This window comes from Salvelinus sp. IW2-2015, linkage group LG31 (assembly GCF_002910315.2).
Source record: "Salvelinus sp. IW2-2015 linkage group LG31, ASM291031v2, whole genome shotgun sequence".
Lineage (NCBI taxonomy): Eukaryota > Metazoa > Chordata > Actinopteri > Salmoniformes > Salmonidae > Salvelinus > Salvelinus sp. IW2-2015.
The window spans coordinates 27,000,664-27,018,403 of record NC_036870.1 but is presented as its reverse complement, the minus strand read 5'-3'; the positions used below and the strand labels follow the sequence as shown (position 1 = coordinate 27,018,403).

General features: G+C 43.4%; 1 protein-coding gene across 2 annotated transcripts in view; it reads left to right on the top strand.

Annotated features, from left to right (window-relative positions):
* Positions 1 to 17,740, top strand: part of LOC111955848 (engulfment and cell motility protein 1) — a 161,006-nt gene that overhangs the window by 126,692 nt on the left and 16,574 nt on the right. For both annotated transcript variants that reach the window (XM_023976192.2, XM_023976191.2), the window contains 2 exons: positions 4,830 to 4,993; positions 14,342 to 14,454. In XM_023976192.2, coding sequence (XP_023831960.1) covers positions 4,830 to 4,993; positions 14,342 to 14,454 — 277 coding nt within the window. The remainder of the gene's footprint in view (positions 1 to 4,829; positions 4,994 to 14,341; positions 14,455 to 17,740) is intronic.

The window sequence follows — 17,740 nt, the reverse complement described above, 5'->3', positions numbered from 1 at the left end:
GGGGACAGCAGTGGCTTCTTCCGTTGTGTCCTCCCATGAACACCATTCTTCTTTGATGTTTTACGTATCGTAGACTCGTCAACAGAGATGTTAGCATGTTCCAGAGATTTCTGTAAGTCTTTAGTTGACACTATGATTCATCTTAACCTCATTGAGCATTCTGCGCTGTGCTCTTGTAGTCATCTTTGCAGTACGGCCACTCCCAGGGAAAGTAACAACAGTGCTGAACTTTCTCCATTTATAGACAATTTGTCTTACCATGGACTGATGAACATCAAGGCTTTTAGAGATACTTTTGTAATCCTTTCCAGCTTTATGCAAGWYAACAATTCTTAATCTTAGGTCTTCTGAGATCTATTTTGTTCGACGCATGGCTCACATCAGGCAATGCTTCTTGTGAATAGCAAACTAACATTTTGTGAGTGTTTTTTATAGGGCARGGCAGCTCTAACCAACATCTCCAATTTWWTTTTTTTATTTTTTATTTCACCTTTATTTAACCAGGTAGGCCAGTTGCGAACACGTTCACATTACAACTGCGACCTGGCCAAGATAAAGCAAAGCAGTGCGACACAAAGCACACAGAGTTACACATGGAATAAACAAACGTACAGTCAATAACACAATAGAAAAGTCTATATACATTGTGTGCAAATGAAGTAAGATTAGGGGGGTAAGGCAATAAATAGGCCATAGTGGCGAAATAATTACCATTTAGCAAATAAACACTGGAGTGATAGATGTGCAGAAGATGAATGTGCAAGTAGAGATACTGGGGTGCAAAGGAGCAACAACAAAAAAACAATATGGGGATGAGGTAGTTGGATGGGCTAATTACAGATGGACTATGTACAGGTGCAGGGTACAGTGAGGGAGATATGAGTCTCCAGCTTCAGTGATTTTTGCAATTCATTCCAGTCATTGGCAGCAGAGAACTGGAAGGAAAGGTGACCAAAGGAGGAGTTGGCTTTGGGGGTGACCAGTGAAATATACCTGCTGGAGCACGTGCTACGAGTGGGTGCTGCTATGGTGACCAGTGAGCTGACTATCGGTAGGATAGTCAGTTTTACGAGGGTATGTTTGGCAGCATGAGTGAAGGATGCTTTGTTGCGAAATAGGAAGCCAATTCTAGATTTAATTTTGGATTGGAGATGCTTAATGTGGGTCTGGAAGGAGAGTTTACAGTCTAACCAGACACCTAGATATTTGTAGTTGCCACATATTCTAAGTCAGAASCGTCCAGAGTAGTGATGCTAGACAGGCGGGCAGGTGCAGGCAGCGATCGGTAGAAGAGCATGCATTTAGTTTTACTAGCATTTAAGAGCAGCTGGAGGCCACGGAAGGAGAGTTGTATGGCATTGAAGCTCGTCTGGAGGTTTGTTAACACAGTGTCCAAAGAAGGGCCTTTTGGAGAAGTCATTAGTCAAGGGGTTCACATACTTTTTCCAACTTCACTGTGAATGTTTAAATTATGTATTCAATATAGACAAGAAAAATACAATAATTTGTGTGTTATTAGTTTAAGAACACTATGTCTGTCTATTGTTGTGACTTAAATGATGATTAAATCAAATTTGATGACCAATTTATGCAGAAACCAGACAATTCTAAAGGGTTCACACACTTTGTCTWGCCACTGTATATGTATCTCTCCCTCCCCTCCATGTGTGGATCATTCTTCATTACTTGTTTGCACTTCATTGATGATTCCCGACATATTGAACCCTCAGCCTGTTAGGAAGAGAGGTTACATCTAAATACCCACAACACTCTCTTCATTCACTAAGGATGGAACCCACGCCACCCATCGAAACAGACAGTCCCCTCCATCACAGTACAATGTTAAAATTACAGTATGTGTCTAATGTCATAAATCACCACATGGGTTACAGAGGATGTGATTATTGTTTGTTCTAGAATCACAACAGCATGAGGGTGTGATTATTGTTTGTTCTAGAATCACAACAGCATGAGGGTGTGATTATAGTTGGTTCTAGAATCACAACAGCATGAGGGTGTGATTATAGTTGGTTCTAGAATCCAACAGATGAGGGTGTGATTATGTTGGTTCTAGAATCACAACAGCATGAGGGTGTGACTATAGTTGGTTCTAGAATCACAACCGCATGAGGGTGTGATTATAGTTTGTTCTAGAATCACAACAGCATGAGGGTGTGATAATAGTTTGTTCTAGAATCACAACAGCATGAGGGTGTGATTATAGTTTGTTCTAGAATCACAACAGCATGAGGGTGTGATTATAGTTTGTTCTAGAATCACAACAGCATGAGGGTGCAACTTCATTAACAAAAGGCTGAGATAATCTTACTGGTGAATAGATACACAGCGTAGCTTCCTTTCCTTATCTCCTTTCCATAATGATGACATTCTGTGCTGTACTTGGTGAAACATACAGTAGTCCCTGTAGTTATTTACTGTAGTAATATATCATATGAAACTGTAGTTATGTACTGTAGTTATATATATGAAACATACAGTCATGTACTGTAGTTATATATAATAGGAAGGTTGTACAGTAGTCTACTGTGGTTATTACTGTATTTATATATAATATGAACACTGGAGCGTAGTCTCTGTAGTTATATACTGTATTATATATAATATGAAACATACTGGAGCGTAGTCTACTGTAGTTTATACTGTATTTATATATAATATGAAACATACTGGAGCGTAGTCTACTGTAGTTATTATACTGTATTTATATATAATTGAAACATACTGGAGCGTAGTCTACTGTAGTTTATACTGTATTTATATATATGAAACATACTGGAGCGTAGTCTACTGTAGTTATATACTGTAATTTATATATATACGAAACATACTGGAGCGTAGTCTACTGTAGTTATATACTGTATTTATATATAATACGAAACATACTGGAGCGTAGTCTACTGTAGTTATATACTGTAATTATATATAATACGAAACATACTGGAGCGTAGTCTACTGTAGTTATATACTGTAATTATATAATATGAAAATACTGGAGCGTAGTCTACTGTAGTTATATACTGTATTTATATATAATAGAAACATACTGGAGCGTAGTCTACTGTAGTTATATACTGTATTATATTAATAGAAACTACTGGAGCGTAGTCTACTGTAGTTATATACTGTATTTATATATATGAAACATACTGGAGCGTAGTCTACTGTAGTTATATACTGTATTTATATATAATACGAAACATACTGGAGCGTAGTCTACTGTAGTTATATACTGTATTTATATATAATTGAAACTACTGGAGCGTAGTCTACTGTAGTTATATACTGTAATTATAATATGCAGAACAGGAGGTCATCTAGTGGTTCTGATAGGAAGCCATTCAGCAGTATGTGGCTATAGCCAGGAGTGAAGGATACAACAGTATCCTGTGCCCTCTGACTTTCTACCTCTGATGTAGTGGCATGCCTCGTGATTCTCTCCCACAGTCTAACAATACGAGTAGATAAGCAAGTGTTAGGGATGCGTTGAGTGAATGTTCTCCACTGATGCATGCAGAGTATTACAGGAGGCTAGGCAGTATAAAATTAGCCCCCTTCATTCTGCCCTTTCCCCCTGAGGGAAGATTCACTGGACTGTATTACAAAATGTGCACTGATAAAACCTTCTATGATTTATCTACTGGGAAGTGGCTCTCCATCCCCTTACCAGCACACATTATGTGCTCATCTGACCCCATAAACTGGCAATGGAGTTATTCACCATTAGTGACTCAATCCGACGCCCTTGTGTGCCCGTTTGTGTGAGTGGCGCACATGCTTCTGTGTGTGCGTTATTTAAGTAGTAAGGCCCGAGGGGGTGTGGTATATGGCAAATATATCACAGCTAAGGGGTGTTCTTATGCATAACGCAATGCAGAGTGCCTGGATACAGCCCTTAGCCGTGGTAAATTATCCATATACCACAAACCCCAAGGTGCCTTATTGCTATTAAAAACTTGTTAACAACATAATTAGAACAGTAAACAAGTAATTTTGCATCATACCTTTGGTATTCTATCTGATATCCCACTGCTTTCAGCCAATCAGCATCCAGGAGTCAAACTAGCCGGGTTTATAGTTGCCATCCGCACCATTAGTTCCCAGGGGCTCTTTACTGTAGCAGCAAGAGAATGTTGAAAATAGAATGTTTTCTGGCCTCCCGAGTGGCGCAGCGGTTTAAGTCACTGCATCTTTGTGCAAGAGGCATCACTACAGTCCCTGGTTCGAATCCAGGCTGTATCACATCCGGTCGTGATTGGGAGTCCCATAGAGCGGCACACAATTGGCCCAGCGTCGTCCGGGTTTGGCCGGGGTAGGCCGTCATTGACTTGCCTGGTTAAATAAAGTAAATACAATTCTCTAGTGTTTTGTGCTCTGTTTAAATGACTGTTTCCCAGAGGTTCTTTGGCTCTCTCTCTCTCCCTCATGAGCTCTGCAAACGTCCTCGAGAGCAAACTCTTTGAGGAGATGGGATGTTTGCCCAAAAGCTCCGAACAGTGATGTGTAAGTGTTTGATATGTATTCAGATAACTGTATGTGTGCGAGTAAATCATTGTTTTCCTCYATCTAATGTGCCTTTGCACAATGGCATATTTATATCACATCATGAGACTGTTTCCKAGACACAGATTCATCCTAGTCCTAAAAAGAAGAACCTCCATTGAGAATGCTTTTGGACCAGGTCTAAGATKAATCTGTCTGGGAAACCGGACCCAAATGTSTAGCCTCGATTTCCTTCTCTACCTATCCAGACATCCAAGTTCGTACCACCTCTACACTCGTCTAAATCCCCCTCTTTCTTCTCCTCCCAGGTGATGCAGGTGGTAAGAGAGCAGATCATGCGAGCGCTGACACAGAAGCCTAATTCCCTGGACCAGTTGAAGAGTCGCCTGCAGAACCTGAGTTATACTGAGATCCTGAAGATACGCCAGTCTGAGAGGATGAACCAAGAAGACTTCCAGTCACGCCCCATCCTGTGAGTCAATGTGTGTGTGTGTGTGTGTGTGTGTGTGTGTGTGTGTGTGTGTGTGTGTGTGTGTGTGTGTGTGTGTGTGTGTGTGTGTGTGTGTGTGTGTGTGTGTGTGTGTGTGTGTGTGTGTGTGTGTGTGTGTTGGTGGTATATTAACCTCCTGAGAAAGGAAGGAATCAGTGATATTCATTAGGTAGATGTAACCAATCCTTCGTTAAAAAGAGGCCTAAAACATGAAGCCTGTGAGATTGAAGAAAGAAAATACTGCTAATATTCTTGACATGGATCTTCTCATGATGCCCCATTCTTTAACCAGTCAAATAAACCAAATAAAGGGACGAGAGAAAATATGACTATGGAAGAAAGGAAACAAGGAACGAGAGCAATGGTGTGGAAGAAAGGAAACAAAGGGAACGAGAGACAATATGACTGTGGAAGAAAGGCACAAGGAACGAGAGACAATATGACTGTGGAAGAAAGGAACAAAGGGAACGAGAGACAATATGATTTATGGAAGAAAGGAAACAAAGGGAACGAGAGACAATATGATATGTGAAGAAAGGAAACAAAGGGAACGAGAGACAATATGCTGTGGAAGAAAGGAAACAAAGGGAACGAGAGACAATATGACTGTGGAGAAAGGAAACAAAGGGAACGAAGACAATATGGCTGTGGAAGAAAGGAAACAAAGGGAACGAGAGACATATGACTGTGAAGAAAGGAACACCTTTCGTTAACACACATTTAATAGACCTCCATCACTCCTTTTTTCATCCCCTTTTTCATAAAAAAATAAATAAACTAAATTCAGCTATTGACATATGCTGCATCGGACGCATTCATTCGGTTCCCCTCATGATTGAAATCTGCATTATAATCTTATTTGCCTACAAATGGTATTCAGCGTCAATACCCACCCATTAAGGTCTTATTAGGCTGCACAGTGGTCAACAACCTTTTCTGAGTCAAAATTCCTTTCTGAGTCAAAATTCCTTTCTGAGTCAAAATTCCTTTCTGAGTCAAAATGCAAGCTGAGATCTACCACTCAGATTTTTGTTTTTAACATGACTTATACCTATGCAACATTAACCAATTAAAAACAGTTCTGTAGAAGTGAGGTTTGTGCAGTAGGCTCTAGGCTCAATGTATTATCACTGCATATTGGCTACGCTTGAATTGTCCTGACAATGGTTTGTTCTTCATCAGAGATAAGGGGACACAGTCTTCCAGCTGAGGGTCAGTCTGAGTGGAGGGAGCAGCAGTGAAGCTCCTCTCTCTCTCTCCTCCCTCTGCTGAGATAAGGGGACACAGTCTTCCAGCTGAGGGTCAGTCTGAGTGGAGGGAGCAGCAGTGAAGCCTCCTCTCTCCCTCCTCTGCTGAGATAACGGACACAGTCTTCCCTGAGGGTCAGTCTGAGTGGAGGGAGCAGCAGTGAAGCCTCCTTCTCTCCTCCCTCTGCTGAGATAACGGGACACAGTCTTCCAGCTGAGGGTCAGTCTGAGTGGAGGGAGCAGCAGTGAAGCCTCCTCTCTCCCTCCCTTGCTGAGATAACGGGAACCAGTCTTCCAGCTGAGGGTCAGTCTGAGTGGAGGGAGCAGCAGTGAAGCCTCCTCTCTCCCTCCCTCTGCTGAGATAACGGGACACAGTCTTCCAGCTGAGGGTCAGTCTGAGTGGAGGGAGCAGCAGTGAAGCCTCCTCTCTCCCTCCCTCTGCTGAGATAAGGACACAGTCTTCCAGCTGATGGTCAGTCTGAGTGAGGGAGCAGCAGTGAAGCCTCCTCTCTCCCTCCCTCTGCTGAGATAACGGGACACAGTCTTCCAGCTGAGGGTCAGTCTGATGGAGGGAGCAGCAGTGAAGCCTCCTCTCTCCTCCCTCTGCTGAGATAACGGGACACAGTCTTCCAGCTGAGGGTCAGTCTGAGTGGAGGGCAGCAGTGAAGCCTCTCTCTCCTCCCTCTGCTGAGATAACGGGACACAGTCTTCCAGCTGAGGTCAGTCTGAGTGGAGGGAGCAGCAGTGAAGCCTCCTCTCTCCCTCCCTCTGCTGAGATAACGGGACACAAGTCTTCCAGCTGAGGTCAGTCTGAGTGGAGGGAGCAGCAGTGAAGCCTCCTCTCTCCCTCCCTCTGCTGAGATAACGGGACACAGTCTTCCAGCTGAGGGTCAGTCTGAGTGGAGGGAGCAGCAGTGAAGCCTCCTCTCCCTCCCTCTGCTGAGATAAGGGACACAGTCTTCCTAGCTGAGGGTCAGTCTGAGTGGAGGGAGCAGCAGTAGAAGCCTCCTCTCTCCCTCCCTCTGCTGAGATAACGGGACACAGTCTTCCAGCTGAGGTCAGTCTGAGTGGAGGGACAGCAGTGAAGCCTCCTCTCTCCCTCCCTCTGCTGAGATAACGGGACAACAGCCTTCAGCTGAGGGTCAGTCTGAGTGGAGGGAGCAGCAGTGAAGCCTCCTCTCTCCCTCCCTCTGCTGAGAAGTCAGAGGGAGGGAGAGATAATAATAAAAAAGACAAGCCGCAAATAATAACAATGCAAGCTTATCGAAACACACACAGCACTGTACAGCACTTCGAGATATTAGCTGATGTACGAAGGGCTATATAAAATAAACTTGATTTGATTTGATAAGGGGACACAGTCTTCCAGCTGATGGCGAAATTTTATTTCTGCCTCATGCACCAATTCATGTTGTTACTCCTATGACCAGAGAAAGTGAAATATTCCTTGATAATAAAAAAGACAAGCCGCAAATAATAACAATGCAAGCTTATCTAAACACACATTTTATGGCTTATAAAACTGTTGAACATTAACTTACTCATAAAAACAGCAGCTCTTTGTTGTATTTGTTTTGTCTCTCTCTGGTCATGGTTCTAAAAGCTTTGAAATCTCACATCAACATTGCTGTGCGTCGAGGATACTTTTTACAGTCTATGACACGAGATCTGTGCATACACGTTGATCTGAGTTATCTGATTGGCCAGCGGTAGACCTTTAGGTGCACTTGATTTGCTCTCTGGGCCTGCCGGGTAGACTGACTTTTAGTTTTTTTTAGCTGGTAAACGTTAGAGGTTTGGGCAAGTGTTGTTTCAGTGTTAGGTTTGCAATGTGCTATAAAGAAAGTGTGGACCTGTGTAATATTTACATTCTGTAAAGGCATTCATTCAAATTAGACTAGCTCATTTTAAACAGGATCTTATAAAGAATTAATATGACATGCAGAGGAAACTTTTGAGAGAAAGTGTTAGTCCGCATCTTAATGTATAGAAGGGGAAAAAAGTCATTCATAATTTATTCTCAAATCCTCTATAGAATTTTCATTCAATATTCCACACTTCTATATAAACTGCATTTCCATGTGTGTTTGCATTCCACTCCCATCTCATTGGGCTCTGCCACTTCATACTCTGCCAACTACATTCTCTCCCATCTCAGTGGGCTCTGCCACTCATACTCTGTCCAACTACATTCCTCTCCCATCTCAGTGGGCCCTGCCACTTCATACTCTGTCCAACTACATTCCTCTCCCATCTCAGTGGGCCCTGCCACTTCATACTCTGTCCAACTACATTCCTCTCCATCTCAGTGGGCCCTGCCACTTCATACTCTGTCCAACTACATTCCTCTCCCATCTCAGTGGCCCTGCCACTTCATACTCTGTCCAACTACATTCCTCTCCCATCTCAGTGGGCCCTGCCACTTCATACTCTGTCCAACTACATTCCAGAGTATTATCTTTGAAAGAGCTCATTTTAGTTAACTCAGTTGCAGATGATTTTCAGAGGCAAGGAGAGAATGACTTTGAGCTGTAATGAATCTGATTTATGAGATGCCGACACAGACCCTGCCACAGATAATGACATCTCACTATGGGTGCCAGCCATCTAGATAATTCCCAAACCCAATGCTATACAAAATATGAACTATCTGTCATTATATGTATGGGACCTGAATCCATTCCTTAGCTCTCCCTCTCCCCGACAGTTCGTTACGCGAGTAGGTGGAAGTTGACCCGTAGACTCTGACTGAGCCAGTTTAGCATCTTCCCCACTAATGGTTAAGGTTTGAATTGGTGGAGGGGGAGTATCCTAGATATGACCTAGGGAAACGTCACCCCTGGTCCACTGATGATCTGAAAGCACAGAGCTGCAGTGAAAATAAGCCTCGGGAAAGGCACAGAGAAAGTGACGTAATGAGAAAGAGAAAATCTGATTGGACCGCCCTGTAATTGTCTGTCGCTCCACAGCAGCCCTCTCATTGGTTGTCAGATCAATCCACAGCAGCCCTCTTATTGGCTGTCAGCTCACAGCAGCGTCCTGATTGGCTGGGGGAGCTGTAGGACTGTGTGGGCACTGCATGTTTCCCAGTCAATAAGTTGTATGTATATTTAATGTGGCTAGCTGTTAGGGGCTGTGTTCATATCTTTCATACCAGAACAGCAACACGCTGAGAAACCTACATGTTAGTCCACATGACAGGGATCACAGCAGGGCACTGTGCAGCGCCATCCTCGGTAATAGAGTCTGGGGATTGGATGGGGTGGAGAGGGGGCTCTCTTCTCTCTCTCACACACACACACACACACACACACACGCACACGCACACGCACACGCACACACACAGTCGTGGCCAGTCAGTCTTAACAGTGGCAAATTTAGCAGGGTTTCCACTACATTTAGAAGGTGTCCACTACGATTTAGAAGTGTCCACTACATTTAGAAGTGTCCACTACATTTAGAAGGTGTCCACTACATTTAGAAGCGTGTCCACTACTTTAGAAGGTTACACTACATTTAAAGGTGTACACTACATTTAGAAGGTGTCCACTACATTTAGAAGGTGTCCACTAAATTTAGAAGGTGTCCACTACATTTAGAAGGTGTCCACTAAATTTAGAGGGTGTCCACTACATTTAGAAGGTGTCACTACATTAGAAGGTGTCCACTACATTTAGAAGGTTTCCACTACATTTAGAAGGTGTCCACTACATTTAGAAGGTGTCCACTACATTTAGAAGGTGTTCCACTACATTTAGAAAGGTGTCCACTACATTTAGAAGGTTTCCACTACATTTAGAAGGTGTCCACTACATTAGAGGTGTCCACTAATTTAGAAGGTGTCCCACTACATTTAGAGGTGTCCACACATAGAGTCACATTTAGAGAGGTTCCACTACATTTAGAAGGTGTCCAACTTACATTTAGAAGGTTTCCTCGACTACATTTAGAAGGTGTCCACTACATTTAAAGTGTCCACTACATTTAGAAGTATCCACTACATTTAGAAGGTGTCCACTACAGTTAGAAGGTGTGCCACTACATTTAGAAGGTTTCCACTACATTTTGAGTAAGGTGTCCACTACATGTTAGAAGGTGTCCCACTACATTTAGAAGTGTCCACAAAATTTAGAGCGGTGTCCACTAAATTTAGAAGGTGTCCACTACCATTAGAAAGTGTTGGCCACTACAATTTAGAAGGTGTCACTACATTCTAGAAGGTGTACAACTACATGTTAGAAAGGTGTCCACTACATTAGAAAGGTGTCCACTAAATTAGAGGGTGTCCACAAATTTAGAGAGTGTCAAACTAACGATTTAGAAGTGTCCACTACATTAGAAGGTGTACACTACATTTAGAAGGTGTCCACGACATTGAGAAGGTGTCCACTTAAATTTAGAGGGTGTTCCACTAAATAGAGAGTGTCCACTACATTCAGTAAGGTGTCCAACTAAATTTAGAGGGTGTCCACTAAATTTGAAGGGTTGTCCCACTACATGTTTAGAGGGTGTCCACTAAAATTAGAGGTGTCAACTAACATTTAGAAGGTGTCACTAAATTTAGAAGGGTCCACTACATTAGATTCCACAAGAAGTGTCCACACATTTAGAGGGTCCACTACATTTAGAGGTGCCACTACATTTAAGGTGTCACTACATTTAGAAGGTGTTTCCACTACATTAGAAGGTCCAACTACATTTAGAAGGTTCCACTACATTTTAGAAAGGTGTCCACTACATTGAAAGGTGTCCACTACATTTAGAAGGTGTCCACTTACATTTAAAAGTGTCCACTACATTTAGAGGGTGTCCCACATACTTTAGAAGGTGGTCAACTAACATTTTAGAAGGTGGTCCACGTACATTTAGAAGCGGTGTCCCTGGCACGACATTTAGAAGGTGTAACACTACATTTAGAAGGTGCCACCACTGGGATTGAATACACACATACTTTCTTTTGATCCATAGTCTTGAGTCAGACTCTACTGTATGGTAATAACGCTCACTGTGCATTTATATTTGAGTTGCCAACAACGTTTGAAAGAATCAAAACCTACCATCATTTTTGTGATAAATTTAAATCAGATGTACTAATGATTTGCTATAGTCGAGGACTTTTAACAAAGATTCGTCAATACATTGATTGCTATACACTATGTATCGCCGTTATCTCTGATTTCCAACATTAAGCTTTCCTATTGAAGATCCAATGTAAAAAAAATTTTACTAATTTCACTATAACATTTAAACTGTAGTTTTTTCACAATTCTGACCGTTTAATCCCAGTATTACAAAAGTCCTCTAGTTCTTAGATCATTTGATCACTCACTGTTAGTTTTAAGTAATTGTTAGTAATTGTTTAATGTCTAGAATAAATAGAGATCGAGAATGATATTATTCATTCTTTCTATGTCTATTCATCAACATTCCTCTTGTACATGAAGTTACATTTACAGTTTCAATTATGTATTTTTCTTTGGCGCTGTATTGCCTTTAATGTGTTTCTACTTGGGTTCAAATTGATCTTGGGTTAGCCCTTCACACAAGCTTCCCACAATAAGTTGGCGTGAATTTTGGCCCATTCTTTCCTGACAGAGCTGTGTGAACTGATTCTGGTTGTAGAGGCTTCCTTGCTCGCACCACTTTTTCAGTTCTGTACACAAATTTTCGATCTTAGTGTTTATAGTCAGGGCTTTGTGATGGCCTCCGAATACGTTGACTTTTGTCCTTAAGCGAGTTTTGCCACAACTTGGAAGTATGCTTGGGTCATTGTCCATTTGGAAAAACCATTTGCAACACCAAGCTTATAACTTCTGAATGATGTCTTGGAGATTTGTTGCGTTCAATATATCACATAATTTTCCTACCCCATGATGCCATCTATTTTGTGAAGTGCACCAGTCCCTCTCCTGCAGCAAAGCACCCCCACATACATGATGCTGCACTCCACCGTGCTCACGTTGGGATGGGTTCTTCGGCTTGCAAGCCCTCCCCCTTGTCTCTCAAACACAACATGGTCATTTGGCCAAACAGTTCTATTTTTCCTTAATCAGACCAGAGGACATTTCTCCAAAAGTATTGATCTTTGTTCCCCATGTGCAGTTGCAAACCGTTAGTCTGCGTTTTTTATGGTGTTTTGGAGCAGGGCTTTCTTCCTTGCTGATCGGCCTTTCAGGTTATGTCGATATAGGACTCGTTTTACTGTGGATATAGATACTTTTGTACCTGTTTCCTCCAGCATCTTCACAAGGTCCTTTGCTGTTGTTCTGGAATTGATTTGCACTTTTCACACCAAAGTACGTTCATCTCTAGGAGACAGAACGCGTCTCCTTCCTGAGCGGTATGACGGCTGCGTGGTCCCATGGTGTTTATACTTCTTGGCTGAGGTCTTGGCTGATTTATTTTGATGTACCCATGTTGTCAAGCAGAGGCACTGAGTTTAAAGGTAGGCCTTGAAATACATCCACAGGTACACCTCCAATTKACTCAAATTATGTMAATTAGCCTATCAGAAGCTTCTAAAGCCATGACATAATTTTMTAAAATTGTCCATGCTGTTTAAAGGCACAGTCAACTTAGTGTATGTAAACTTCTGACCCACTGGAATTGTGATACAGTGAATTATAAGTGAAATAATCTGTCTGTAAACAATTTTGGGAAAATTACTTGTSTCATGCACAAAATAGATGTCCTAACCGACTTGCCAAAACTATAGTTTGTTAACAAGAAATTTGTGGAGTGGTTGAAAAACAAGTTTTTAATGACTAAGTGTATGTAAACTTCCTATTTCAACTGTATCTTGCCTTTTTTAACTTGTCATTGTATTCGTAATGAGCACCAATCTGGTTTTAGACCGGGACATAGCACTGTTTCAGCAGCTACACTTGTCTTTGAGGATGTCGATGTTGTTTAAATTATACACGTCATTGTGCTGCCTTATTTCTTGACCTGTCGAAGGAGAGATAATGGTCAACGTTTGATACGGTTGGCCATGTCTTACTCGTTCAAAGGTTGTCTGAAATAGGCCTAAATCAGGTATCTTGCAATTGGTTCAAGAACTATCTAACAGACAAAACACTGTGTGCTTACTGACAGTATCAAATTTAGTTTCCTCAATATCACGAAAGGTGCGCCGCAGGGGTTTATTTTGTGGCTCGTTCTCTTCACTATTTATATAAGTAACATTGGTCTATCTGTTAAAACATGTAACATTCATCTCTTTGTAACTGACAAAAAAAAGCTGAGAATTGAGCTTGGTTTCTTCTATAGAAATAAATCCTGCCTGACTTTGGAAAGTAGAAGGAAGATTGTTCAAGCAACACTTCTCCCAGTAGTTGATTATGGTGATATAATTTTAAAACCTTTCACTCAACACTGCGTTTTATCGTTGGGGGACAATTTTCATTCACTGCATATTGTATAGTTCTGTTGGCTGGGAGTCTCTGATCCAGCATTGGCTACTTCAGAGTCTTCCCTACTAACACAACTCACATATTAATTGGAGATCCAGCAATTTTCAGACTGGCTGGTTCTGGAGGACCCGCTGGTCTCCACTGACCTGGGGAAAATGCTTTTAGTTGTTAGGCCACCAGCTCATGGAATAGCCTTCAGCCACCTTGAAATTAGACTCGCTGGTCTCCATTGGACAGTTTACATGGAGTTTAAGGGAGGTGACGTGTGAGAGTTGTGTTTGTTTTGATTCATCTCGTTGTATATATTGTATTGATATTATTATCGTACATGATGTGTGTTACATGTTGTGTTCATGTTCCCAGGTCTCCCTTCTAAGTTAGACCCTGGTCTCAATGCTGATCTACCCTTTATTAATACAAGTAAAAAAAAAAGAAATCTCAACTAACAAAAAACTGTTCAGAGTCTCTCAGAGTGTCTGTGTGTGACTGGATGGTTCTTTGTTACTGATTGACTGGTTTCTGTTCTCTGTGTGTGACTGGCTGACTTTCTTGGTCTGTATGTGACTGAATGGTTCTTGGTCAGTCTCTGTTACTGACTGGTTCTTGGTGTTGTCTGTGTGACTGACTGGTCTCTGTCTCTGTGACTGACTGTTTCTCTCTCTGGTCCGTAGGGAGCTGCGGGAGAAGATCCAGCCAGAGATCATGGAGCTTATCAAACAACAGAGGCTCAACCGTCTATGTGACGGAACCTGTTTCAGGAAGATCAGCAGCCGCCGGAGGCAAGGTGGGGGTGACACACACACACACACACACACACACACACACACACACACACACACACACAACATTCACATCACAGTTTGGCCTGTGTAGCATTAGTTCGCTGCCTATACAATCAAACAACCTCATATCTCAGACCCAACGTGACACTCGCCACACACTATACCTACGCAGGTCTGCTCTGTCTCTTCCGGGCTTTCCCTCTCCCTCTCTCTCTCAGGCCCGGCTCACGAACCCCCATCTACACCATTTAAAACACTTTTGTCTCTCTTCAGTGCAGCTACTAACCCCCACCACGCCTTAAAAAACACTCTCTCCCTAGCCTCCCGGTGGGGGATGGTCTCAAGCTGTGCCGACAGAGATACTTGGGTTTCCAAGACCAGGCTCTGTCGCAGCCGGTGCGCGAGGGAGGCCTCATGGGGCGGCGTACAATTGGTCCAGGCGTCGTCCGGTGTTAGGGAGGTTTGCCGCAGGGATATCCTTGTGCTCATCGCGCACCTAGCGACTCTTGTGGCGCGGGTGCGCGTGGCCACGTGACCAGGTGCCAGGTGTAGGGTGTCCTCCGAACACATTGGTGCGGCTGGCTTCCGGGTTGGATGTGCATTGTGTCAAGAGCAGTGCGGCTTGGTTGGGTTTGTGTTTTGGAGGACGCATGGCTTTCGACTTCGCTCTCCCGAGTCCGTACGGTGAGTTGCAGCGATGAGACAAGACTGTAACTACCACCAATTGGGATACACGAAATTGGGGAGAAAAAAGGGGTAAAATAAAAATAAATAAAACACTCTCTCTCTCTCAGCCAGCTCACCAACTCTCACTGACCATTAAACACTCTCTCTCTCGTCTCTCTCAGGCCAGCTCACCAACCCCACCACACCATAAAACACTCTCTCTCTCTCAGCAGCTCACCAACTCTCACCTGACCATTAAACACTCTCTCTCTCAGGCCAGCTCACCAACTCTACCTGACCATTAAACACACTCTCTCTCTCTGTCTCTCTCAGGCAGCTCACCAACTCCCACCACAACATTTAAAACACTCTCTCTCTCTCAGGCCAGCTCACCAACTCTCACCTGACCATTAAAACACTCTCTCTGTCTCTGTCTCTCTCAGGCCAGCTCACCAACTCTCACCTGACCATTAAAACACTCTCTCTCTCTCTGTCTTTCTCAGGCCAGCTCACCAACTCTCTCTCTCTGTCTTTCTCAGGCCAGCTCACCAACTCTCACCTGATCATTAAAACACTCTCTCTCTCCTTTATTTCCACCCATCCCTCCCTCCCACACTGTCCCTCATCTATGTTCAGTCCACTCTATCAATCTGCTCTCTTCTCCTCCTCCACCACACCACCACCTCTTTCTCTCTGTCTGTCTCTGTCTCGCTCTCTCTGTCCTCTGCAGCATTCCTCTCTAAGTGGGCAGTCTCCTTTGGCTTTGTTGGAGCCACAGTGGTAACCTTGGAGGCTGTTCAAAAGCCTGGGTTGCTGTGTTAGGCTGCGTTTCCACAGATAGTTTTTCTACTACTAATTGGTTTTTTGATCAATCACATCAGATCTTTTTCAKAGCTAATCGGATTGGTCAAAAGACCAATTAGTGAAAAAATATCAGAATTGGGCAGCCTTTGTCACACACCCACACGCGCACACACAACATGCTAAACCGATACTCCTCCAAAAATGAGCCAATACATGTATACCCCAGGTGTCTGGAACTAACTGAGACAGTCTATTGCTTCCAAGACTGGCTAATATCTGAGCTGTGTGGCCCTCGACTTACCCTTGTTGTCTGGAACAGCTTCTCTCCCCAGCTCTACAGTTCCGCTGAGTCTCATTGCTCTGAAGTGCGTGAATCAATTTCAGTAATGGAGGAACGGCCTTAATTCAATTCCCGGCACGGTCTCTAAAGCTCTTCCCTGGTCATGTCAGTGTTCTGGAATGGACATGAGGTCGGTTAGCGTGACTCTTCAGAACCGTTGAACCCAAATTAGTCAGCGCTGCGGATGTATTAAAGGGAATTGTGGTTGTTGTGACTTTTTTTGTCGTGGGTGTTTGTTGGCGTCRAGGGCATTAAGGTTGAGTTTTCAGGACAGAAAGGATCTCTTCTTTGCTTGCTTTCGCCTCAGGTGAAAGACGTTTACAGAATACATCCTTTTCAATGTAACGTCCCAGGTCCCATAACATTTTACACAGCTTTTATTAACAGTCAAATAAATAAACCTCCTTTCAGTAGAAGCATAGGGTGTGCCAGTGTCCTAAATTGTACCCTATTCCCTATAGTGCACTACTTTTGACTAGAGTCCTATRGGACCTGGTCAAAAGTAGTGCACTACATAGGGAATAGGGTGCCATTTGGGACTATATCTCCCTGTCCTTGATTTAACTGTGGCTGTGGAATGGAAGCCTGTTCATCCTTTCCCTGTAAAGGACTGTGGAGCTGCACGATGGATAAAACTTTTACACTTCCGATTGGAGTGTTTGGGGAGTGTTGAGTCTAATATCCTTTTCATACTGGCTGGGGCCTCGGCATGGCAGGAAGAGGGGAGAGAGAGGAGGAGACCGCAGGGAAAGGCCTTATTGCTTAGCACCGCTATAATGTGGCGCTTTTCACAGCCGGAGCAGATTTAATCTCACAACCCGAGGCCAGACTGTCTCTCTCTGTCCTCTTCAGTCTCTCTGTCCTCTTCAGTCTCTCTGTCCTCTTCCATCTCTCTCTCTCACTCTCTGTCTCTCTGTGTGTTTCTCTCTCTCACACACACACACACACAGGTGTGGGTAGGTAGTGTGGTAGTGTGTGTATGTGAGGAGCGCTGGAAGCTGGCTCAGCACAGTATTTAAAAGGCATTCTCTCTGTCGTCCCAGGGCCTAAAGGCTGTTGGCTGTCTGCCACCACACTGTAGAGTACCTGAGTGAGCACAACTGAAGAATTATCATTTCTACTTCTACCGCCTCTATCCTCCCATCTAAACACACTTCCACCCGGGACTCTCCAAGTGCTTCCTCTCAAATCATATTTCCACATCAACTATTCATCTAACAGCTCTTCAATGGCGATTGGCTTCTCCCTTCCATCACTGAATGTGAGGCTGGACCCTGTTTGGGAAACTCTCCTTAAAGCTGAGTACCTACCTGACAGACAGCAGGACAGTATTAGTGAAACTCTCCTTAAAGCTGAGTACCTACCTGACAGACAGCATCCCTACTCTCCTTCTCCCTCTCACCTCCTCCCTCTCTCCCTACCCTCCACCTCTCTCCCTCTCCCTCTCCTTCTCACACTCCTCTCCATCCCTCTCTCCT